Genomic DNA, 25,908 nt, shown 5'->3' with positions numbered 1-25,908 from the left:
CGGCGGAACCGGCCGAGGTCTGCGCGGCCTTGCGCAAGGGCTTCATCGCGTGCCACCGGGCCATGTGGAAAAAGCTGCGTAAGTTCCAGGCGGCTGGCGCCTTCCAACCGCCACCGCTCCGCCGGGCCCCGCTCCCCTCCCGCCTCTGTCCCCGCCGGGGGAGCAGGTAACGCTCCCGGGCCGCGGTCTTTCCGCCCGGCCGCACCTCTCCCTTGTGTGTTCCCCTTCTCCTTTCGGCAGGGCCCTGCGGTGAGAACTAAGGGGACAGTAAATCTCCTCGCCCCGTCATCCCGATGCGCCGGTCGCTCCCTTTCCCCGTACGCTGGGATCCCCTGAGTGTGGGACGCCCCGCTTTTAGCCACCTTTTTCTGCCTCCCCCCCCATTATCGTGAGTTGCGAGCTTGAAAGCTTCCCTCTATCTCTGCTTGCAGCAGAGCACCCGCGCTGCTGGTAGCATCGCTACCATCCGTGTGCAGGGAATAAGGGGGAGAGGAAAAAGCGGGATGTGATTTGAGGCATTGAACCAAGTTATTCGGTAAAAAAAAGGAAAAACTGGAGAGCAGACTGGGGGAGAAAAGATAAAATCAGAGGGTGAGGGCAAATTGCAGGACGATTGATTATAGGGCAGTAGTTTGTTTACAGGGTGTTGCAAGCTGGATCTCCAAATTTGATCTATTGGGAGGAATTGCATGGAACTTCGACTGAGATTTCCCTTGTCCAGAGTATCGTGAAAAGGGGAAAAAAAGTAATTTTAGCATCCTTAAATGGGTTGGGACGGTGTTTTTTCCCTAACTACCTTGATTCCAACTGTTTCTGTTGAGTCCTGATGGAAGGATGCAAAACGTGGCTGTTTCATAAAGGGTAATAGTTCACTCGTTTTATCGTTTGAGCAGCAGGGAATGTGCAGGGTACCTGCCAAAACAGAAAACATATATTATCCTCAAGATTATATAGATTGGTTGCTTAACTGCAGTAAGGCTGGAGCTTGGGGTCCTAGATAGGTAAGTGTAAAGGAGGGGAGAGTGACAGGACAGGTGACAGTTGTCATTCTTGTACTCTTCCCTCTCCCTAGTGAGGCTTCAGAATTGCGTTTCTGAAAGGGATTATTTTTTCCTCGGTAAGGTGAAGGTTATTGCTTACAGTGTGGCTGTTGTTTACATACAGTGTGTAGTGTGTGTGTGTTGTGTGTGCCTTTATGTATTCAGAAGCCCCAGAAAGAGAAAAATATAAGAACAGCGTATGAAGACAGGCTGGCGGGAGAGGGGAGCACAGTAAAATTGGATCAAAACCACAGACAGCGATACTGACAGTTGGGCTTGAGAGAGAAACATAGAAAGCAAGAATTGCACTTCACAGCACCGCGGTGTTTCAACGAAGTGATTCATGGGATGGGGGGAATAGGTGTCAAACCAGTTTCATTTTCGTTTTCCTTTTTCTTGAATAGCAAAATAGAGAAGTTGTGCAAATGCTAGATGCTTGAAAAGGTAGGGGGAGGGAAGGACAGGGTTGAGAGCACGCTAATACAGGACAGAATGGAAAGGGTGTGAATTCTGGAAGCGCCTGAGCTTGCCCACAGCCTTGATGCTGGGGTTGAGCGGCACATCAGCTCCCGCGCTGTGACGTGTGAACGGGGGATGATGGTGTGGAGGAGAGAGATAAGGAGTTTGAGCTGTAGTATTCCTGGTCTGTTATTTGTCACTGTGACACTGGTGTGAGAACACAAAATGGAGAGAAGGGGAGTGACAGAATGCAGAAAATACTATTTTAGTAATGAGTGTTTAGCAAATAGTACTTGGGTTGTGGAGCCGATTTAGGTTGTTGTGAGAAACAGCATTGCTCTGGCTGTAGGCATTTGATGACAGTTTTAGGTGGGCTGTACAGCAAACTTCAGTGTTTGGTCTTACTGATTTCTGCTGTGTGTGCGTAACAGCTGGAGTTTTACGGGACAGACGCATCGCCATGTCTAGTTTACAACTTCTCATGCTACGTTACGGAATCCCACTGCAAATTTTACTTTTAGTGAATAACTTTCCGTACCTTCTGAACTGTGTTTTGCTGACAACATGGACGGGAGAGGGAGACTGTGCATTATGGTCCCTTGAAATGGGGGTGGGCAGGAGAGCAGCTTGGATTTTGGGTGTGAGGAATAGAGTCTTCATTGCTTTCAGTCAGTGGCCGGTGGAAGAGAAGCTCATACGCAGCTGCTCTGTTAGTTTTTGGGAGCTGCGGGGTAGTCCCCGAGAAATACTGCTTTGTTGATCATTTTTGGCGTTATTTATGTGGCAGTAAAGTTCTCTGAATGCTAAAGAGCTTGGAGACTAAAAGTTCTTATTTGAAGCCTGTTTCTACGACTGGCAGTGGTAGGAAAGGTTTTTTGTACGAGAAGCATCCTCAGGAGGTCCCACACTTCGACGTGACTTTACGAGGACGGCATTGGTTTGTTTCTTCAGTAACTCATTACTTGTGTAGCCGAGAGGTTTGGCTTTTTTTTTTAAAGTGTTGTATTTAGCTTGATACTATTAAAAGCATTTTTCAGCATTACTGGTTACAGTTTAGAAAGAGCTGCATGCTTCTGCTTTCGTTATAACTCTTCCTATTAAATTTAATTAAAGCAGTAAAAGTAAAATAATATTTTCATCACTTGTGTAACAACGAGGTTTTTTGTTATTTTCACTGCAAAGTTATAATCTCGGGATTGTTCTTAGAAATATTTAAGAATTTTATGTATGTATTCTTATCTGAAAAGGACCTAGACTACTTAAGGCAATGCAGATTTTGAGGATAATGCCACATTTTTAGGGTCTACTGCTGTATTAAATGTTCATGTAGCATTTATTTTTGGAACTGTTAATAGGAATTTTAGAATCAAACTAATTTGAAATTAAGTCTTGTAGTTTGACTTAGTTAACTGTTTCATAGACACTAAAAATGAAATATCTTCTTTAGCAATTCTTAATTCCCAGAATATGCTCTTTAGACTGTGGCAGATTATTTGGTTCTGCTCCAGATGCGGAATCCAGGTGTGGGATCCATCTTTTGGCGTAACGCAGACTGTTTGGGATGGGTTGGTTGTTTTGGGCTAATTCCTACCTCTCTCTCCAGCCCCTCCACCAGAAGGGTGGAAAAAGGAAGCAGTAATGGCAAGTTGTGTATAAACAACTTGCAGTCCTGGAGAACAGCATGGACTTCTCTTGAAACTGTCTGCTGTTGTGAGGATCACACTAGATTAGAAATGTGATCACTTCAGATAGCTTGAACATGTAACATGCTTTTTTTCCCCCTTTTTATCTTTTTTTTTTCTTGGAAGAGTGGGAAGTGCATCTGTTAAACTGGAAAATGTGGTGTTTGTGAGCCTGTGACACGCAGTGCTGTGGGTGCACTGCTGGATGCTGTGTTCACATCAGCTGCGTCAGTGTGCGCTGCGCTGTTTCATAACCCTAATTCAGAAAGGTTTTCAGCTTTAAAGCCTCCCAGCTGTAGTTGAACCGTGTCCATCCTGGGATGTGTTTGTGTTCCTCATACATACCTTAGTGATTCGCAACAATCAGTACAGAATTAGGGATACGGGCCCAGAAGGAAGCTTGAACTGGCTGTGTTTTCCCAGAGGGCTCCCTAGAGGTATTTCTGTGTTGCTAAAGCTGCAGGAGTGGTTTGTGGACACGTCGGGTGTCTCACTGCAGTGTGAATTCTGTTTTGAGAGCTTCGTTGTGATTTCAGAATTTCTTTTCATCTGTCAACTTGGTGTGGTCTGCGAAATGGGAAATAATACGCTCTGAATTTCCTGAAGTGAAGTTCTGAACTCAGAAGTGGGTGGCATTTAGTATTGGTACTCTGAAGGGACGTCACTAATGCCAGATATGTGCTTAAGAAAAAGCTTGTTTTTTTACTGGAGCTGGTGTGGCCAGGTAGGCAGAGAAGTGTTATGTCTGTGCTTAAATACGAGTGGCAACTGGAGCTGATGTTTCTACCAAAGGAGGAGTTTAATGTGCTGTCAACCTTAGCTGTTAATTGGTGTATAATCCCAGTTAGTTTGAGGAGAAAATGGCTTTTGATCATACCTGATCATTTGGACTATTGCAGTGTCTCATAAAAGAAATACAGGGGTTTTTTTAAGTCAGAATAATATTTTGTCTTGTATCTTGTTCTTTTTCTTTTCTTCTTACCTCGTATATAAATATGAGTCTTTAGAGATAGCATTTGAAGAGTTTTTCTGAGTCGTGGTAGTACATAGGAAAAGAAAAAGAAGAAAGGAAGAAAACTTTGATGATAATGTCCTGTATATTTTTTAAGGGGTTCTACCCAGTTTGCACTAGAATTTTTTTTAATTGTTCAAGTGAAGAAAGTTGAAGTAAAGAGGCAAGCAAGTAAAATTTCATGAAGCAAGACACTTCGTACTTCCTGTCCTCGGCAGCAGGTGACTGCTTCAGTTTGCCAGCTGATGTGCCAGCCACAAACACAGTTGAGTTTATGAACTCCCTTACAAAACTGAGTGAGGACTAGTGTTCTGCGAGTGGAGGGGGAGAATTCTTCTAGGAAGATGTGCTACTGCTGGAGTCCCAAGATTGTAAAGATGTGCTCCTGGTTTGTGGGGGACTTGGGTGAGTGACTTCGGTTTTAATACTTGAGCTCAGAATTAAACTGGGGAGTTTTGACACTTTCGTTTATGTCTGATGGGACACAATCTCTGAAGAAAGGCATGTGCTCTGCTATGTATACTAACCTCTAAACAGGAGCAAGGCATAAACTGAAATCCCTTGATGACAGGTAGTTTCTGGTTCTGTTGCACCCTGAAAGCTGAGGCTGCTGTATCGTGCTTTTCCTCATCAGTGGATGATTTCACACTCTGTTCTCTTCGTTCCCATAAAGACTGATTTGACTCTAATATATTTTATTGCTATTGTGGGGTTCTTACACTGACAGAAACTCATTAGTTGCAGCTTGTTTTCTATTAAGTGCACAGTTGAAGTCCTCATTACCACTTGGCTTCCTCCCTCATTTGCTTTCCATTTGGAATGTGTTAGATTTAACATCCACAGTTACAACTGCCAGACAAAGTACTTCCAATAAGCTGACTGAATGTCTGTGTTCTTGAAATAAAGCTACTCCTAAGGAGAAAGCATATTTTAGTGTTTAGAATATAAAGCTAGAACTCTGTGTTAGAACATCAGTGTTTAAATTATGCTGGGTATCCTGGTAGCTCACACTGAGGAAATGCAGCCTTTACCATCGGTCTGCATTATTCTGCTGCTCCTTCAGCATGTCTTACTTTCTTGCCACAGGCACCTGTGGCACTAGAACTTGTTAAGTTCCTAATCTTTTGCTTCTGCTTAAAACTTCTGAAGCTTAAAATACCTATTTTTCACAGAGGAAGGCCTAATTCTGTTGTGTTGTGTGTGGTTTTTTCTTGTGCCATAGGAAAACAAATAACACAGTGCTTTGGCAGTCTGGCTGGGGTGTTTCCTGCAGGCAGAATGTGTCTCGCAGTGGGATTTTTATGCTGTAGTGACTTGCGAAGTGCAGAAGATAAAATGTGACAGGGAGGTGAGACTCCCTTCTGAGTCTGTCTGGAGACGTGAGGGGGTGCAGTGAAGGAGAAGCATGAGGTTGCTGGTGACAGTTGAAATCAGCTGATAACTGGAACTTGATTTCTGTTTTCTGAGGGTGATGGTGGAGGGAGGAGGATAGGCATGGCTTATCTCTCTTAATTGGGACCTTCTCTCAATCCTCTGGTGGAATTTTGGAAGAATATTAACTTGGGTGTGTAGACACAAAAATAGACAAGAAAGTCATGAAAGAGAAATTTGGTTCAGACATAGATGGGGAGAGTAGTGTAAGAGGAAATTAATGTAAATATTCTGAGGGCAAAGCAGTTGAGAAAGAAGGTTTCCCTAACCACGTGTAGTTCATGCTAGTATAGGTATGTTACTGTTCTGAATTCAAGGGATATCTTCTGCAGAAGATCTGATGTTGGGTTATGAATAGCATACTTAAATAGTCTGCATTATTCAGTCCTCCAAAAGGAAGTATGAATAAAACAGTTGATGTTATTCAACTCAAAATGTTCAACATATTAAAGTGAAATAGCATTTTCTTTCCTTCTGAGGGAAACAGGAGTGTCCAGACAAGCTGAAAGCCAGTCGCATGTCTGGGCAGAATGACCTAACTTATGTTTCTACATCTTCAGGCAGGGAAGTGAGCAGTAGATCTTAACAAAATGCTTGATCGATCCTGTTCAACACTCCAGGAGCGCGTCTTCCCCCATAGTCTCCTTAGTGATGCTTGGAATACTAAACCAGAGGAGGCAGGGCTTTTTGAGTCCTGTCTCGGTGCTTTTATACTGGTGTTATGTGTGTGTGTCAACGTAAGCTGGAGCTCAGGGAGTGATGTTACGGAAGTGGGGGACCTGAGGGCACTGGCTTTCCTGGCCACACTGCAGTTAAGCTCACACTGCGTTGTATCATTACGCAAGCCTCTGACACACCCCTCAGTTCCGTCTTCGAAGCATTACCAGCTCCGTAGAATTAAAAACAAAGGTATTTTTATTTGCTTTTTTTCTCATTGCAGCAGAGTGGCCGAAGACCATGACGGGTCTGCCCAGCACGTCGGGAACCACTGCCAGCGTGGTGATCATCCGCGGGTCAAAGATGTACGTCGCTCATGTAGGCGATTCGGGAGTGGTGCTGGGAGTCCAGGACGACCCCAAAGATGACTTCGTGAGAGCTGTGGAGGTGACGCAGGACCACAAGCCAGAACTGCCCAAAGAGAGGGAGAGAATTGAAGGCCTTGGGGGCAGGTAACCTTCTCTGTGCTTTTTACTGCAGTTTTGATCTCTGGGTGCTGTTTGTGTCTTTCTGACTGAGCCAGGCTTAAGCTTGCTTGTTTTGGGGCGGTGGCAAACAAGTTGGTGAATCTCATAGTCTGTTTATAGTCCTTTCCTATCTATGCTCTGTTTTTATTCTAGCTTGTTGGGGAATAAGTTACAGTGATCCATGGTTACACTGCTGTGCTTTTTGCTAGTCGTTTGTGGCATAAACAGAATTTCACTTTCCTGGTGGATTCTCATGCAGCTGCGGTGTGGTTACCTTTCTAAATGTTTACTGAAAACTTGGAAAGTGGAGACACTGGTATTTGATCTATTTTTCATTAAAATTTGAGGGGGGAAAAATTGCCTTCCCATATAGGTAATAATACGAGCTCTGGAATATCCGGTTTGTCAAGTGGTGGAAACGCAGCAGTTCTGACACACAATATAATTTCTCATGCGTCCTGTATTGTTCCTGAGGTGACAGTGGCAGCTGTTGAGTGGGCTTTTCAAAGCTTCTGTTTAAGGAACATTAAAAAAATAAATTTGAAACAAGATACTGTATTTGCTGTGTTTAAATGTACGCTTAAAATGTTTGAATACATACGTTTGATTGCGTTTTAACGCGCATCTTTACGGTAGTGATTCCTTCGCTGTCAGGAGCTGGCAGCTGTTAGAGCATCTCCGACTGTGGCTGATGCGTGTTCCCTGTGGCTGAGGAGGAGAGCGGACAGGTTTGTCAGATGGCACCAACCATTGGAGGCAAACCTCAGGGTTTGGCGTCACTTCACAGGAGCTCTCTGTGCTCTCGGTCTGCAGCACCGCACCAGATGGACGGGCACAGTTTCCATCTCACAGCAGTTCGGAGGCAGAGATCACTGGAGGTTTTCCTGTTGACATCATTCATACGAGAACCCTGTCGGCTCATTAACCTTGAGATATTTGTATCTCTGGCAGGTGGACGGTGATCAGTTAGCTGTATCGGTAGCTCTTCAGAAAGCAGCATTTGCAGGTTTGGTGTGTTAGTGCTTGTAAGTGTATAGGCTTCCAAGCTGTGTATTTCAGAGACTGAAAGTCTCTGAAGCTTTAAAGAAGCGTTCCCTGAACTTCATATCAACAGGAGTGGTTTGTGCGTGTGCGCTGGGGTTTGTCGTTTGTTTGTTTTGTTAGCTTTTTAAAATAATCTTTATTTTTACTGGTACTCCCGTTTTTCCCGGTTGTGAGGCAGATGGTAAGAGTCAGGTGGGACTATGCAGCTCTGCTTAGTCTTCTCTTTCATGAGAGCGAAGTGGGATGAGTTACTGGGAGAGCATAATTGAATCTCTCATTAAAAGTGATATTTTCCTAATAACAGTCTGAGCGTGGGAAGAGGTCTTGTGTCAGATAATGACTGAAGCTGGCTTTGTGTGGTCATCAGTTGTACAAATGGATGAGATCGATTTTAGAATGTGGTGTCTGTGACTGTGCATGTGAGAAGATGGAGCTAAACATGCCCTTGTTCTTAAGGCCTTTGAAGTCTGAGGAAGTGCTTCTCGAAAGGCTTCAGTGTGAGGAATCTTGAGGCTGTTCCAGAGCTGCTCAGTTTCTAATTGCCAATGGCTGTTCCTGAGATAAAAGCTAACTTTTAAGTATCTCGTTCTTCACTTGGTTGGGACCAGGCTTTGCTGGTTCCTTGTTCATTGCCTTTCCTTGCTTGGTGGCTCGTGCTCTCTCTGATCTTTTTCCTTCCCTGCCTCCCCTGCCCCGTGTACTTGCTCTGTAGCATCTCCTTTGACCCTTCCAATGCCATCTATGAGAGCAAAAACCAGTGCTCAGTGCCTGCAAGCAGAGCTCTTTCTTCCTATCTCCTGCTTTTAGCAGATGGGAGCAATGAACAACTCCTCTTCTATTTCTGCCTCATATTGGTGCACCATTAAGGAGATCCCTACAGAAAGCTGCTCCTTTCTCTCTCTTTTTTTCTCCTTCCTTCCCCAACTGTACTGTGCTACTCTTTACCACCAAACTTTGGCAGATGGAGAAAACTGAAGGACAAACTCTGATATTTCCACCCGAGTGAGTTGATGTTGATGGTTCTCGTCTGAGGAAAGCAAATTTAGTTTTGCCCTTTTGTTTTCTGACAGATTAAAAACATACTCTTACATCTGGTTGTTGCAGCCAGCCAGAATTTCTTCCAGGTCTTCATTCTCCTGTTTTTTTATTTTTATTTTTTATTCTGCCTTTTCTCTCTTGCTTTGCCCTTTGGCTTAATATGGAATGAAACTATCTAAGTGATACAGTGTGTTTTGAAATATTTAATTGTGCTGTGAACTTCCCTGATGCTGCTGTCATTATTGACTCCATATTTGCATCTGTAAGGGGCTTTGTGTCATTTAAACTAACTTTCCTGTTTTCAATTCGATTCCTTTTTAACCCCTGCTTCTTTCTGTCGGTTTTAGCGTGATCAACAAGTCTGGCGTGAACCGCGTGGTTTGGAAGAGGCCTCGCCTGACTCACAACGGCCCCGTGCGCCGCAGCACCGTCATTGACCAGATCCCCTTCCTGGCAGTCGCCAGAGCGCTCGGTAAGTCATGCTCGTGTTTGGAAAGCAAGACAGTGCTGCATGCAGGCCACCAAAGCTGAGCTGTACCCTGTTTTGCCGAAACCTAGCGTTTAGAGGGACTCGCTTGATTATGAGGCCTTCTGAAAGTCTGGGCCTTTTTGATACAGTATGGATTTCATTTTTCAAGTCAAGGGGTAGGAAGTGTCACTGGTGAGTGAAGGACTTGTCCTGCAGCTTGCAGGGTTTTCGGTGCCAGTCTTTCAAGGATGGTACTTGGTTTCTGTTGCAACTGAAGATGTACAGAGCGGTGTTGTGTCTCCCAGCATGGGAGGGCACTTTTGTCTTTTATCGAAATAACAGGACTGTAATTTTTGACTAAGTGGTGGTAAGAGTAAGTTTTGCTGCATAGCATATGAATTTGGTCTTCCTTTTGTGGTGAATCTGTGTTTCTTCAAGACAGCATAGAATGAGTGAAGGGATGAAGGTCAAGTCTCTGTTTTGTCTATTACTTGCCTTTGGGAGAGTATTAGTAATGGGAAACTATCTTGGCAGAACACTTGATCTGGAGGACAGAAAGGCATATTACAGGACCTAGAAAACTCGTTACGAATAGCTTTTGGGAAATACTTTATAACTTAGTCTTTGGATACCACTTGCCCGTGAGTGTTAGTGTTTTCTAGTCAGGTTTTTTCTTAAATTTCATTGCAGAATTCAAATCTTTTGTAGTTAATTTTGTCTCCTTCCTTACTGGTTCAATTTTATGGAAACGATGTAATATTTTTACCTGTGAAAACTGTCCTGTGACTTAATTTCTTCTTGGCAAGCTCAACAGCTATGTGATAGTGTTGTCAGCGTTCCTAGATCAGCTGGCAGTGTGTCATGGGGACAGTCTGTTCCTGGGACCGTGTTCATCTTGATAATTGCATAGCGTTAATGTGTCTTATTTCAGAGGCAGTGCTATCTGTTTTTCTTGCCCAGTGTTAAAAAGACGTTTGCAGTGGTAACTAACATTGTAAAAGACAACTGTATATCAAGAAAGACACCACAGGTGGCTTTTAATAAAAGTAAAATTTTAATTTTATGGATATTTTTCTCTGTATCTGAAGTCTTTATTGTGTGTCATATTTTAGGCAAGATAGATGCTTCCGGTTACTAAAACCGACGAGAGTTTGAGTAAATCGGTTGGAGTTAGTAGATGGCTAGCAAACAAAGTGTGTACTTAATTTTAATGAATCTTTCACTCCTATGATTGCGAGTTTGTAGTTTGTCTATATAGCTTGATGGCTTTTGATCTGATTCCTCTCAGCAAGTGGAACCAAAGGATTTGGCTGGGTTTTGTGTGCAGGTGGGAATTCAAGCAATGATGCACCTGTTAGCCCCGTAATGCATTCTTTAATATTATGTGGATGAAGAGGGTTCAGGAGAGCTACTGGAGAGCTTCAGGTCTGAGAAATGTGAATACCAATCTTTTAACAATTCTTGGTGTCAGAAGTTAGCAGCTTTGAAAGCTTAAAAAGAGTCTTTGACATCTTCAAATCACGGAGAAGCAGGTTTGCAATGTGACAGTGATTTGGCATTTCCTTGCCGAAGGAGCCGCCGTAGCCTCCTCACATCCCGTCCTGAGGAGGTACAACAAACCTCCTGGAAAAGGAACGCAGCTGCTTTGCTCTGTAGGACCCAGATGGTGCACAGACGCTCACAGTTTGGAAACAGGATTTGACTTCTTTCGCAGGCCAGCATGCCCCTTACGCCGCTTACAAAAGACCGACCGTGGCTCGGGCCATTTGAATTCACGCTGTTGTGGCTTGCGCAACCTCTTGGCTGGCTCCCAGTCTGCTGCCCCGATTGGCAGCAGCGCTGCTGCCTTGGAGCCTCTCCCGGCACGGTAATCACTGTCAGCGTGGATGTGTTCTGGGTACCAGTGCTCTGGTCAGTCCGGCTGAGACCTAGCTGGGGGCTCTTTTCACTGAGTCCAACCTCGGTTGTTACTCTTAATAGAAATCCCATACAGACCCCAGAGTGGACGATAATTGGACAGTGATTTTTAGTGGAAGAGCGAGAGAGTCTCAACGCTCTGCTCTGCACCATTGAGAGAGACTTAAGAGTTGTGAATTTATGGTCTTGAAAGCAGGAGGATTATCTGATTAAAACCTCTAAAATTTAGAACATAGTTATTTTTGGAAAGTTTGCCTTTCTCTTACAACACTTTAAAATACGTTGATACAGTCTGATCCCTCATCCAGTCCTTAAGTCTAGCACTCATTGAAAGGAGTACAGCAGAAGTTTTAGAAATAGCAGAAATAAAACACTGGAAGATTGTTGCACTGGTCAAATATTTGGACAGCAGAAAGGATACTGGTGCAGTTCTGGCCAGACTAATTCTGTTGACATTCCCTTTAGTGTTCTGTTTGGCTACAGTGTCTTTCTGCCCTAAAATGAGCACATGTGATACGCACTTTTTATTACTTCTCATGACAGAAATTACTGCATTTAAGTTATGTTTATTTTATTTATAGCCCCATAACAAGTCAGAAATATTGAGGCTTCATACTGTCTCTGTAAAGTACCTGTATGTCGCTTTTACTGTATGCAGGTTTTAAGTCTTTAATGAAATACTTTAAACTATAGCAGAGTATTCTGCTTTAGCATAGCTACTTCTGCCAATTTTTTCTGGGCAATGGGAACATCTTCCTATATACCAGTTTGCCTTGTAATAGATACTTACGAATCCCGTGCAGTCTGAGTTGTTCACCTCAAGACTTGCTGCCCATTCTGATCAGACGAGCATTTTGTTTCCTTGGAGAGTAATCACTTGAGTAAGTCCTCTGGCACCCGTAGTTTCATGGTAACTGTCCGTGCTATGTGCCTGTCCCTAAAGCAGGTGTGGGGTAACTCAAATTACTTGAATCCCTCACTTATGGTAAGGCTGTGAGCGTGCAGGTTGCTGGGTACCACAGAGGGGATGTTCAGGGGCGAGAAGCCATGGTGCCACTTGCTCATGTGTTGTGAGGACTGTGTGTGCCACTGCATCAGGGCTGGGTTTTGTCTCCCTGGGGAGACGGGAACTCCTTGTGGCACTCGGGAAGGCTTTGTAGGCTCCCATGAGTGTGCGTGTCTTGGGGAAAGAACCTGCCCTGTGTATGTGTACCATAACAGCCAGATACACGCCAGCAGCAAGGTGACATTTCAGCTGTAACATCTGTCTAAATACATTAACTGAGACCTGTTTCTGGGATGATAAACACAAGGCTGTAAGTGTACAAGATGATGTGTGTTTTGTTCCCATGTGTTGAGCCCCTTGTGGAAAAATGGAATGAAGGGTTTTGATCTCTGAAAACCAATTTTGAAGTAAAATCTGGCCATGTGTGTAACTTTGGCAGATGGTACACAACGTAGGGAAAGTACAGAAAAGCTACAGTCTGAGCTCTGAATATTTCATGATGTAACTGAAACAAGTAGACAAATGGTGTGATTACTCACTGAGCTTTGTGGGTTAACCAACTTTAACAAACTCACTGTAGTTTTCTTTAGTTGCTATTTAAGGTCATGTCCCCAGCTGTTCCCCATCCTGATCGAGCTGACTGGTAATGTGTGGTGTGATGGCAGAAGTGGGTCTTGATTGTTTTTTCAAGTCATACAGGGTCTCTGGTTGGTAAATTCACGCAGGTCTAAATCTAGTAAATCTTCTATGGACATTTTGCCCTCCTCCTCTTCCTCTCTTGTTCTTGAGAGCTAATACAGAGCCAAGAGCTGCAGCTGTCCAGGGCTCCGTAGTGAGGGATTGCCCTGCAGTGTTGTAGCTGTTTGCTGCGTGGTTCGGGCTTTGTTTTTCTTTTTTTAATTAATGAATGCTGAAACGTGAGCCAAGACAAAATGTGTATGTATGCCTGTACAAAATGTGCTTTGTGTGTTATACAGGTCATGTGAAAGCATGTGTGGATCAATCTAGCTCAAATGAGAAAATTTGGGACTCCCCGCCCCTTGGCAGACTGGAGGTCTCTGCATGCCTCTTTAGTTCTCTCTTCTTTGGCAGTACAGAAAAGCAATAATAAAACTTTTCTCCCAAAGGTGGAACTTGATCCAGGTTTGGTCAGTTCGTTCTTGTTTTACCCCTTGTTTTCAGCTAAGCAAATTTGTCTGGGGTTGTCTTTTGAAGCTTGAAATTCTACTTTAGTGTTCAGTTGAAGGATTTATTTCAAGGCCAGAAATTGTCAGTAGCTTTCTGCATGCCATTTTAGCTCTTCACCTCTACTTTTGCGTACGAGTTCTTGCAGGCTGTTCTCCTGCAGTGTGCTCTGCCTAGCCCTGGACAGACACCTTTTCTCTCTCTTGCCCGTGATGTTGCTGACATAGAAGCAGAGATGTGCTGTCATGGTGAAGACTGTCTTATGAGCAGCTTTTGATTCACTGTTCACTTAAAATGCAGTTACTGTTTAAATTGCTGTTGAAATACTGTTCTCTTGCCTCTGTAGTATTGAGGGTGTCATTGTTTCAACATATCTGACTGCAATAGTATGTAAAAGCAGCTCCTAAAAAAGCGTTCCTAACGGAGCTGGGAACGTTTTAAACCCTCATGTGCTCTCTGTGTCGCTTTTCTCCTTGCTGCTACCTTCAGTTTTGTCCTGTCCCTCAGACTGAGCTGTCTTGAGCTGTTTCTGTGGCATATGAACGGGATATTTATTGCACTGCATTCATCTCCAGACTGCTGTGAAGATGCCCTCTCGTGGCTGTGGGATTCAGTTGCCATGAGTTCTGGTGAAGACGCTTTCCACCCTGGCTCAGCCTGCATGTCTGTAGTGGTTGCTGTCTGTGTCCTTCCTGAGATTGGGCTCGCTTCTTTTTTCCACTGCCAGTGAGGCAGTGCTGCTGGGATGTTCTGCAAGGCTTCTCTTTGCACTAACAGGCCTTTTAGGTAAAACTTGGATTTGAAAAGATCTGGGCTTAATCAATCTGGGGTTTTGTTTCGGACTGACTTATAAAAGTAAACTTTTCTTTCCTCTATTAAAACCAGAAGATATTTTTGTATTCAAAACAGCATCCTCCAGAAACAGAAACGAAAGACTTGATTTCTACAACTTGTGGGCATACTTTTGCTGTAAGGCGGCTTTTGGCTTAATCCAATCCAGTCTACTTTTTGATGGGTGTTTTTGTTTGTGACTTCAATTACTTTCCTGGCAGTAGCTGAGTTACAAGTGGGTTCTTTGATTGCATTTTAAAAGGTAATAGCAAGCAGATAAGATTACATATTTTCATATATTCTTATAGGCAGCTAAATTGGTTTCCTGCTCATTCAGTATATGATTTGAAACATCTATTTTTCATTTTGTAACCACAGTGTAATTTTTGTGTAGATCTCTGTATAACTTTCTAGTTTCGGTCATGACTAAGAAACAAGTGTGATATTTCTGGAAGATCCGGAAGGAACTACATTAATATCTTTGTTTGTTTGTTTGTTTGGAAAAGAAATACACAAGCCTCACACCAAAAGACATATTCCTGTTCTGTAAGTTTTTGGAGAACAGGATTGTTAAGTTCTGTGAATGTTTGGGTTTTAATTCGGACCACAAATAGCCTGGCTCGCAAGGTGAAGCCTGAGAACCCGTCACTCTGGTTCTGCACTGCCAGCCCTTGCCATGTCACGTTCTCGCGCTGTCTTGGCTCCCCGGCCTGCTGACAGGTCTCTGCTCTGTCTGCTCACTCTGGGACAGAATTAAAGATTTTGGAGGGCTATGAAAAGCCCAGGGAAAAGTGCACTCTGCTTTTGGCTTACTTTTCCCTTTTCCTTCCCAAAAGTGTAACCAGGGTGCCGTGTAGAGTGACTCTTCCCGAGGTTGACAGACTCCTCAGCGGCCGTGGATGCTGTGCTCTGCAGAGAAAGGCACGCAGCAACGGGAGCGTTCCAGCTCCGCAGCAGCTCTGAACAGCACGGCCTTCATCTGTGCTGCTCTGCCCTCTGGGGCAGGGAGAGAAGAGTAAATACAGCAGTGCCTCACCCAAGGGCCGCGGGTTGGCCTTTGCTGGCTTGAGTTGACGATCCGAGGATGATTCTTAGGGGAGGTGCTCTGTGCAGGGCTGCTCTGCCAAGGATCGCTTGCCTGCTTGAGTAGTCAGAGTATGGGTTTAAAGGAGTAGAACTGCACTGCAGGCAATTTCCCCTTTTCTGTAGGGCAATTGCAAACACTGGTTGTTTCCTTCTTGGGCAGAGGAAGGAAGAACCTGGATTTTTTCTGTGTGCCTCAGCCTTCAAATATACTTTGTGGACTTTTTTTCCCTGAGTCAGAGAACAAAATCTTTTCAGTTCAGAGCTCCATTTAGCTTTCAGTAGCTCCAGACTTGTCTGGAGTTGGTCAGTTAATACTTGATTGTGCTGTTCCATTCATACAGCTCTGTTAAATAAGTTATTGTGTATTTCCCAGGGATTTTTGAGCTTGAAGAGGTTGAGTACAGTTGAATTTAAAACTCACAGAGATCCTGTTCTCACTTTACATTTACAGCAAACTTGCAGTGCTGCTTTGACAGAGGTGATGCTACAGGAGATAATTTGAAAGAATGCATTTTGCCAAAAAATACATGTTTAATGAACTTAGTCGTGGAAGCTGTGAGTTCTGGATCTAGTCTAAGCTCCTGTTCACTATTTAGTTTCAGGAAAAATTATTTTTCTCTTGTATCTAATTTACTCTCTTTCTGCCCCCTCCCCAGTTAAGAGCAGTAATAGCACTGTAGAGGTGTGGCTTAGCTGCAGATTTGCGCATGGATTTGCCCAAGATGGGGACTGCTGTTACCGGCTTGTCTGGCACCCGTTCTAGTGCCAGTTGCATCGTGCTGGCTGGTGATTCCTGCCTCAAGCCCGCACCTCGGTGGCCTTCAGAAGGGCGGATCATTGTGGGGAGACACAGGTTGGAAGGCTCCAATGGCAGCTGGGAAGGTTGGGCTCCCGGTGAGGCCTCTGGGCTCCCGGTGAGGCCTCTGGGCTCCCGGTGAGGCCTCTGGGCTCCCGGTGAGGCCTCTGGGCTCCCGGTGAGGCCTCTGGGCTCCCGGTGAGGCCTCTGGGCTGTGACTGCTGAAGTGTGGGCTCATGATGTGTGTTCCTGGGATCTCTCTGTGCCCTTCAGTGGGTTTCTAATCCTTGGAGTCTCCTCTATAACCAGTTTGATACTGCAGATTGCCTCCATGAGGAGCCTTCTCTCTTTTGGAGGAAATTCTCTGAAATCAATATGGTTATTGCTCAGCTGTTTTCTCAGGAAGAACAGCAGATGGGCATGATGACATGAATGTAGATGAACCAAAATTCAATAGCATCAGGTTATTTTTATACAGCACAGTATTTTTAATAAAAACATGATTCAGATAATAACATTTGTTCATAGTCATTTAAGAGGAGTTACAAACTAGCAAATAAAAGCATGGAAGTATTATGCATGTTGGAAATGGATGCTGCCACTGATTTCAAGATGTGGTGGTTGCAAGATCCTGAACCCGTGTTTATTTTGCCCGACATATCCGTGACAGACACGATGTGCACAACTCTCAGCGTATGAGGACTTTTTGTGGCGATTCTTCTACAGTAATTGCTCTGCTGGAGCTCAGCTTTTCGGTTACAGTATTTATTTTGATCTTGTTGCCAGCTGGCTTGCTTTGTTGTGAGTCTGTGGAGGGAGAGTGCACCTCTATACAAGCAGGCTTGGCTTTTAATTAGCACTTATTAGAAGCATGTGTTTGGCTGCTCCGATGAGGGTGAATTGGTGCTTTAATGAGGATGGACCATCGGTGCTTGCTGTGGTGAAGTGGAGTAATTGAGTTGAAGTATTCCCTTTCCCGATTCTGGAAGTCTTTTCAACTGGGTGATAGCTTAGGGCAAAGCTAATGGAAGGAAGTAGGAAGACAAAAAGCTTATTTATTATCTTTAAAAGGGTGGTGATGGATGCGGAAGGAGGCTACGGGCTTGCTTTCTGAAGCCAGCGAAAAGCAAAGAAAGAAACCGTACTAAACCTTACTCTTGACTGGGTTTCTTAAGCATCTGTATGCTTTTCAACTTGGACATTTTAATTAATTTCTATTTTTAAAGCCCTGTGTTCTTTACAGAAAAATCTAGCTAGTGCTTGCAAAGAATAATGTTACTTTTTCTTGCTTATCACTATAGGAAGCTATGTAGAAACAGAAAAGGAAGAGAAGGTGTTAGGGCAACATAATACCATTCTTGATTTAAAGGCCTACCTTAGAAAAAGCTTTTATTGTTCTCAAGTGTACCTGATAAATGAAATTGAAATAAATTTATATGGAAATGCATTTTTCTTCTGGAGTGGTTTTTGCTGGAGGATGGTGTGGAGGAGGCACTCAAGCCAAGAGATGTTTAGGTTCAGATGTGATGTTCAGATTGAGTTCAGGCCGTCGTTACTGGTGAGGTGGCCCCAAACTCATTCGCACAGCAAAAGAGATTTAAAAATAGGCAGGTTCGCTGCATGGGGCCTTCCAGAGGAGAGGCTTTAGCTCTCGTTTTCTGCTTTCCTGCTGGAACCCAGGCACTGCTCCTGTTCCTGTGGCTTCTTTCCAACTCCAAAATTTGGCACATGGTGGTCAGCTGGAAAGGCACTAACACAGCTCTGCGTGGCTTTGAAAGCAATGCTAATGCTGTGCAAGGAGGAGGAATGGGAAAGAACTCAGTGAGGGAAAGGCTTCCATCTCTCCTCCTCTGCCTCCTCCCTTTGTTCCCTCTCTGTGGCACCTGCATGCACAAACCCTTTGGATCTCCCTTTGGTGGTTTGGGTTTTTTGGGGTTTGTTCTGGTTGTGTGTTTTGGTTTTGTTTTTAAAGGGCAGTTTAGCACCTTGAGTATGAAAAAGGCTTTTTAGTTTGAGTTTTGTGGGTTTGTTTTTTTTTCCCTCTACGAGCAGGACTTGTTAGGGTGTGCAGGGCAGCATCCCCTCATGATGCAGACTGAAGTCTAATGCTGTATGTGATGTAGGTATTATCTGATACCCCTCCCAAACCCCAGTCCATTGCTATAAGCTCTGCCATGGTTCCCTGTACGAGAGGTCAGGATTTAAACTGTACTAATAACTGGAAAGAGAGGTTTTTGCAAGTTTGGTGTGGAGTTTAAGTTGTTCAGATCGGTTTTAGTTGGGATATTGAGGTTGCACTGTTTTCTATGTATTAATCCCTTAGATTTTCCCCTTTTTCTGAAAAGGTTAGGTCTCCTACTCTTAAAAAACCCTATAAATATTGGTTGATTTGAATGTGTGAATTTAAATTCTTACATAAATTGCTATGTATTAGTAAACACGATGGGCAAGTGACAGCAGTATTGCACCGAAATGACTTCACATTACTGTTGGTGACTTGAGACTCGTGGTATTTGTTTTCATGGCAATGTTTTCTGTAGTTCCCAAGATTCCTATTTTCATGTATAACTTCACAATTCAAAACCGCTCTCTTCTTCACCAGGTGATCTTTGGAGCTACGACTTCTACAGCGGTGAATTTGTTGTGTCTCCTGAACCGGACACAAGTGTGCACACCCTGGATCCCCAGAAGCACAGATACATTATCCTGGGCAGTGACGGGCTGTGGAACATGATCCCACCTCAGGATGCCATCTCCATGTGCCAGGATCACGAGGAGAAAAAATGCCTCACGGTGAGAGCAGCGGCTATAAGTCATTGAGGAAATGTAGTACTCTTTTCCTCTGAAAACTGCTTAGTCTGGTGTATATGAGAAGTACCTAGCGGTGGTGGTGGTGGTGGTGGTCATAGTTTTGCTGCAAAACAGAAGGTGTTACACTGTGGCTGATGCCGTGCCACGTGCTGTCACGTACCATGTGTGTTAACGTTGCTTACGTTATTTGCTTGTCATTTTGGGGAAATCTTGACTACCAGGATGGTATCTGTGAGTAATGAAGAAGATGACGTGTTCCTTCTCTAAGAAAGCTATACCAAAGGTTGTCAGAAAATGAAATTTATTTCCCATTAAGATGCATGTTACAATGCAGACAATTGTTTGTTGGTTTTTACATGATTTTTACAAAGTCTGAATTAAAATCTTCTCTGGTGTATTTTACAAAACAGTTGAGAATTTCTATAGTGGAGCATCTGAGCATCAGATAGTCTGTAAACCCCTTGAGAGACTTTTGGAATAATTGTAGGATGTGTTATGACCGGGTTATTTATGCACATCATTGCATCAGATTTATGATTTAAAGCACTCATATATATGTGGATTCTACCATAAACTGATTTTAAAGTTTTATTTCACTAAGACAAAAGATACATTTCAATTAATATTTCCTCTTGTGTTTTTGAATCGAGCTGCTTTGGCATATGATAGATATAGGAATATGTATCTCAGGCTGTGCCACACGAACTGTCCATTTTCCATCTGTGAAGTGGACCTGATTGCTTCTTCTGTCTGTCTCTTCCCTCTACCATAAAGGGAGAGCACCGCCAGTCCTGTGCCAAAATGCTGGTGAACAAAGCCCTGGGCCGCTGGAAGCAGCGCATGCTTCGTGCAGATAACACCAGCGCCATCGTCATCTGCATCTCGCCATTGCAGGACAGCAAAAGCAACCTGGAAAATGAAGAAGAATTGTATCTCAACTTGGCAGAGAGCCCCTGCTACAGCAGCCCCGATGTGAATGTCATGACACCCTCCCGCTGCTGTACCCCACCTGTCAAGGTAACGTTCATCTTCAGTGTTTTACATGTCCCACTTTTTGAGAGTGGAGCCCACTGCATACGCATCAGTCTCCCTGTTTGTCTGCTGGTACTGATTTCTTTTCACACAGTTTACTGTGACGTGTAGGATTGGGGCAATGGTGTACTCAGTGACTTAAGTAATATTGTTAGAAACTGCTTAAACCACTATTTAACTGCAGTGGACTAGGCAGGGTGTGTGGCTAGGTGACATATTTCAGTTGTAGGACAGTGATTTGATGGCAATTCCCTGGCCATATCCTCATTACTTCCATGTCAAAAGCTTTGGAGAAACAGATGAACTTTTAACAGTGTTTCTTTGGAACACTAAAGGCAGTGTATGAAAGTATGAACTTGTCAGAATTGCTGAATTTAGGGGTACAATGGTTTTGTTACTCTTCAAATCCTGATCATTATTAGTAGTTGTTGAGCTGTATTCCCTCCTTAGTGTAGAAAAATGATTACTGTAATTTCATGCATGTAGTTGCCACAACTTTAAATGCACTGTTTCTTAAAAGCAAGTTTCCCAAGACCCCACACAAGATCAGACGTAGGCTACGGAAAGACAGGAATTGGATTGTGATGATGAGAAGTTTAAAATAATAAAAGAAAAATCCAACGCATCCCTTAGACAGTGAGGTTGGGTACAGTTTCTCTCCCTGCCTTGCCCTGTGTGTTACAGCTTGCCCAGCTGCTGAGGTGCGGGGCACTTGTGGATGCATTCTCAACCTCACTGTGCTTTGGTTTTTCATGTGGTTGTGGGTTTGTTGTTTGTTATTAAGGTAACCCATGGTTAATGTATTCAAACACACACTGTTGTAAAGGGTACTTTCTTTCTGGATTGGGAGATCTCACTGTCTTCCTCTGGTTGATTCAGTGCTCTTTGTTAGAGGAAAACCATTATAATACATGGTCTTTCTGCAGGTTACAAGTTTTAACCTTTAACAGAAAGCAGAGCTGTTCAGAAGCCTTTCCCCCCCACCTCTAAGAGCTGGAGTGTGGTTATGAGAGGATGTTTGTTTCGGTAATTACCAGCTGCTCCTGATTTCAGGAACTGCCCTTTGATGTTCTGCAGTATCTTTGGAGAAGTGTCCTTTGGGCAAAGTAAAAAGAAGGCAAAGATTAGAAAGGGAGGCCTTAGCATTCCCTTGGTAGAAACAAGCTGCTCATAAAACGGAAAGTGCAACCTTGCTGTCTCCTTCCCTTCCAGCCAGTGTAGCAAAATACATGGAAAGAACTTAAAATCTAGCAAAACCTTGAGTGGAGAAGAATTAGTTGAATTCTAAATACTCCTAAGCTTTTAAGTTGTACCCCATGTTTAGTGTATGATCTGTTACCAGTACTCATTGACTGGATGTTGAGCTATGTTGACTGCAAAATATCCAGGAAGTTGCATTTCTGGATAAGGACTTAGTGAAGCTGTCTGGCTTTTTTTTCCTTGTGATTTCCCCCTCCTCAGCCAAGGAGATTCAGTGAACTGTGATGTGTGTGAATCCAGTTTTGGGGTTTACCATGTAGACAGGGCCTTTTTTTTTCTTTTTTTTTTTTTTTCTTCATAATGTGTAAAACCCAAATGAAAACTCTGACTGGCTACAGGTCTGGCAGGGATGTGTCTGTATATAAATTAGTTCAATTTTTGTTCAATAAGTTTTCTTCTTCTTGGATTAACATAGAAATGGTGTTGCCTATTGGAAAACATAGATCCTATTTTCTCGCTTTTATGAGAAGTACTAACCTAAGATAGGTTTCTGCTTTAAGAACAACCATCCAACTGTCCTGACAGCGGGCCTATATAAGAAGAAAAGAAGAATGAGGAGGAGGAGGATGAAAAAAAAGAGAGATAGGAAAAGACCACTGTACTGAGAGAATAACTTTAAAATGCTTCAGGAAAAACCAGATACCTCCAGGCAGATCATAAGAAATGAGATGAATGTCTCAGTGCTTGTGTCTCCATGTATGGGTTTTTTGGTGGTTTTTTTTGGTTTGATTTTCTTGCAAAGCAAGAACTTTTTGTAGTTATCTGTAAGTATATTTGGTAACTACACCATCCTGAGTGATACTATCATTTTCATAGTACAGAGAGCTTTATCAGTTGGGTAAGAGCCGCAGTGGAAGGAAAAACGTATTTCCCTAAACTGGGGATAGGTAACGGCTGGCCTGTAGGCTTTTCATTTACATAGCTTTCATGGCAGCCTTCTGGGGAAAACTGTGCATGCAGGAGTGCTGTTGGCTCGGTGTTTTCTTTAAAATTAAAATTATGTGAAACATAATTTGAGGCTCTCCCCTAAAATGGTCAAATTTATGGTTTTTTATGCCTTGCCTCAAACATTATTACAAGGTATCAGTTTTTTTTACAAGGTACAGCCACACAAATATTTCAGAATACAGAGTTTGGAATTTTTTTCTGATGGTGTTAACTTGTGAGAGATTCAGGAAGTGCCCTTATTTCACAATATTTTGTGATCCTAGTGAAATTGTCAGCGTCGTAGGAAGGAAAAACCCCATTTTGTGGATTGCTCAAATGAAAACATGGCAGTAGATTACAATATCCATTTGTAATGCAATATATCAGTACCTTTATACATAAAGCTGCAGGTTAAAATATGATCTAAATCAGGTAATTAATCTTCTTATGAAATTACTGTTGAATTTTACTGAAAAGTAAAATTCCTATAAAGAAATGAAGTGGTTCCCCAGGTCAGTGTGAGCTCCAGCAGACTGTGCTAGGAGTAGGGGTGGCGATGGAAGCTTTCAGGGAGCTGAAAGAAGAGGGATGGCCTCAGCACTTCACAGAATCACAGGATATCGGGAGTTGGAAGGGACCTGGAAAGCTCATCCAGTCCAACCCCTGCCAGAGCAGGATCACCAGACCAGGTCACACAGGAACACGGCCAGGCGGGTTTTGAATGTCTGCAGAGAAGGAGACTCCACAACCTCTCTGGGCAGCCTGGGCCATGCTCTGGCACCCTCACAGTGAAAAGTGTTTTCCTCATGTTCAGATTGAACCTCCTGTGCTCCAGCTTGCACCTATTGCCCCTTGTCCTATCATTTGACATCAGAGAGAAGAGCCGGGCTCCTTCCTCCTGACACTCGCCCTTTACAAATTTACAAACATGAATGAGGTCACCCCTCAGTCTCCTCCAAGCTAAAGAGACCCAGCTCCCTCAGCCGCTCCTCATCAGGAGATGCTCCACTCCCTCCATCATCTTTGTGGCTCTGCACTGGACTCTTTCAAGCAGTTCCCTGTCCTTCTTGCATTGCTGCCTTTCACAACAATTACTTTGGAAATAGAGACCAAATCAAAGTTTCTCAATTAAACAGAAGTATTTCTTAATTACTTATCCTTCTGGCAACAACTACTAATACCAAATTAATTCAAGTATTCCTGAGGCGAGGGATCAGATTTGATTGTTGATAAATGAAATTGGTGGTTCACGTTTTATTTTTCTTGTTTTGCTAACATCACTTCAGCCATCCATCCCCTGACTTCACTTGGCTTCCCACAGCCCTATCCAGTCTCAGCTGTTTGTACCAAGCAGATGATGTTAGCAATCAGAGCTGCAGCGTTCAGCATCTTGCACAATAAAAATACAAAACCTAAGTCATGGCTAGAGACACAATTTCAAAAATTAAATTGAGCAGCTTAAGTCATGTCACCAGAGCTGCTCAGCGTGTGATCTAGCTTCCTGCTGCCTTCTGCAGGAACCGAGCTGAAGAATAATCTCTAAAATGACATCCATAAAGGTCTTCCTTCTCGTGTTGCTATACATGGGGAGCAATGGGGGAGCAGAGGAGAGCAGAAAATTAAATCTAGATGCTAGAAACAACTCTGATTATTTCCTCCTTTGGAGTGCATTTTATTAAATCTTAGCATTAGGTTGTTCAAAAGTGCTGAGCAGTCGTGCATCTCTTCTTGAAGCTGAGCTAAAGTTGTTCTGGGTCATGACTTCAAAAGCATCTGTTTATTCACCTGGGATGTTAGGCTGCCTTACTCTGATTCAGCTGTGTGCGCATTTGCGTTTTCAGCACTTGATCTTCTTAAAAGTCATTGTCATTTGCCTTACACTGAAGGTATGTAGAGTAATGTGGCCTTGAAATTTACTTCTGAAGGACTTGCTAAATAACTAGGGATTTCTTCACAATTAAATCTTTAATAAAGTCATAATTCATATCTTCAGGGCGCTGCATGAATACTCATTATCGTAATCCCCCCGTGGGTAGCGAGAGCAAGTATTGTCCCCATTTTCCTGTTGGTAAAATGGAGAGTGAGGCAAAAACTCTTCTCAAAGGCTGCAGAAGGGATGAGCAGCTGAAGGCAGGGTTAGAAAGTCCCCGGTTCTCAGGGTGTCATATTAAGCAGCCTCTCCAACGTGCAGAATGACTGTGCTTCATAGGGAGTGCACAGATGGGCTGTGAGGAACGGACGTGCTTTCTTTCCAGGTTAATAGAGCATAAAACTGGGCAATAAAATGTGTTCCTTTGCATAGCAAACAGTAACTGTTTTCTGAGTAGCTTTGTCTGATGCTTTTCCCGTCTGTATGCAATCAGGACACCTCTGATGTTGGTCTCCTTGATAATCTGGCTGTGCAGTAACTAAGGGTACTAAATGAAACCAAGGTCAGGCGGCTTTTTTCAGCTGTCTGTCCCAGTAGTGCTTGGCCATCTGATGATGTCTGACATCTTCAGAAAGCAGCAGAGGTGCCTGTATCACAGTATCTGCATGTTGGAAATCGCAACTGCTTTCTATGCAGCTTCCTAAATGAGCAGCAGATGCATGCAGATCCCTCAGCATTTTGTAGCAGCAAAGAGGAAGGTGCACGGGCTGGGTAAGTCTGAGCAGCCCATGGTGCAAAGGTTACGCCTGCCATTGGGACACTTGGACATGGGATGACTGAAATAAATGCTTTTATGAAGTTGCTGTGCACAAAGTACCAAGTTCAGATCTGCAGTCTGAATCTGCTGCTGCCTCTCAGTGCGGAGAAAAGATAACCCTTTGGGAGAAGGACTTTTCTGTCTCTGATAAGATTTAGAAGGTTTTAAGTTCTATCACACACTGTCTCTACCCTCAAAGGATAATGCAGGTGAAATAATTGTATTTATGCCTAAATACTTTTTTCTCTTTTCCCTCAGCTTTTAGAAGATGATCCATGGCCACGACTGAATGCCTCTGAGCCTGTTCCTCCCCTCATGCATAGCAACATGATCTCAGAAAAAATCTTAGAGCTGCCAAATGAGATTGCAAAAAGCAATTTACCTTCATCGGGAGCAACCTTGAAGGATTCGGGTCCCCAGGAGGAGAAGTGCAGCAAAGCGCTGGCGTTGAGGATACACGAGTCCTACAGTAATGGTTTGTCAGTCAGTCTCTCCCCTTCCAACGCCACAAATTCAGGCACGGACCAAAAAGGCTTCAAGGTGTCTCCTAACGGCCAAACAAAAGCCCAAGACGCGGAGAGGACACCCACAGCAAACTTTAAAAGGACACTGGAAGAATCTAACTCCGGCCCAGCCGTGAAAAAGCCAAGACGTGGGCTGGGTCGAAACATGAGTGCCCAGCCAGAAGGCATGTCTGCAACTCCGCAGCGCAGGAACTCCAGCAAGCTGACCATGCGGCGCAGCCTGCGGGGCCAGAAGAAGCTCAGCAGCTCGCTCTTCCACCCGCCCAGGAAGGCGGTGTGCGTCTGCTGAAGGGCGCTGCTGGAAGGGGCTGAATTTTGATTAGAATTTTAAAGTTGGTGCACAAGTCTGAAACTCTTCTCGTTTTCTCTTTTTTTAAAGTAGAAACTTTTTTTGGTATCAAACAGCTTTATCCCAGCCTTGTACTTGCTTGTATTATAACTGTGAATTTTGTAGATGTGTAGGGTATAAGTCACTGTAAAATGTGTG

General features: G+C 43.6%; 1 protein-coding gene across 1 annotated transcript; it reads left to right on the top strand.

Moving 5' to 3' along the window:
- Positions 1 to 8: 8 nt before the first annotated feature.
- PPM1D (protein phosphatase, Mg2+/Mn2+ dependent, 1D) lies at positions 9 to 25,908 on the top strand. Its single transcript, XM_010195018.1, has 6 exons — positions 9 to 78; positions 6,565 to 6,793; positions 9,238 to 9,362; positions 18,783 to 18,973; positions 19,766 to 20,008; positions 25,156 to 25,908. Exons 1-6 carry the CDS (start codon positions 63 to 65, stop codon positions 25,708 to 25,710), a joined length of 1,359 nt encoding a protein of 452 aa, XP_010193320.1. The 5' UTR covers positions 9 to 62; the 3' UTR covers positions 25,711 to 25,908.

Source organism: Mesitornis unicolor, unplaced genomic scaffold (genome assembly GCF_000695765.1).
Source record: "Mesitornis unicolor isolate BGI_N332 unplaced genomic scaffold, ASM69576v1 scaffold45161, whole genome shotgun sequence".
Taxonomy (NCBI): Eukaryota; Metazoa; Chordata; class Aves; order Mesitornithiformes; family Mesitornithidae; genus Mesitornis; species Mesitornis unicolor.
This window is presented reverse-complemented; position numbering and strand designations above follow the sequence as displayed.

What these genes read in the sequence shown, in the direction of transcription:
- PPM1D (XM_010195018.1), top strand. An exon ending in GGCAGTCGCCAGAGCGCTCG is followed by an intron (nt 9,363 to 18,782) that starts GTAAGTCATGCT and finishes CTTCTTCACCAG; the next exon opens with GTGATCTTTGGAGCTACGAC. An exon ending in AGGAGAAAAAATGCCTCACG is followed by an intron (nt 18,974 to 19,765) that starts GTGAGAGCAGCG and finishes TCTACCATAAAG; the next exon opens with GGAGAGCACCGCCAGTCCTG.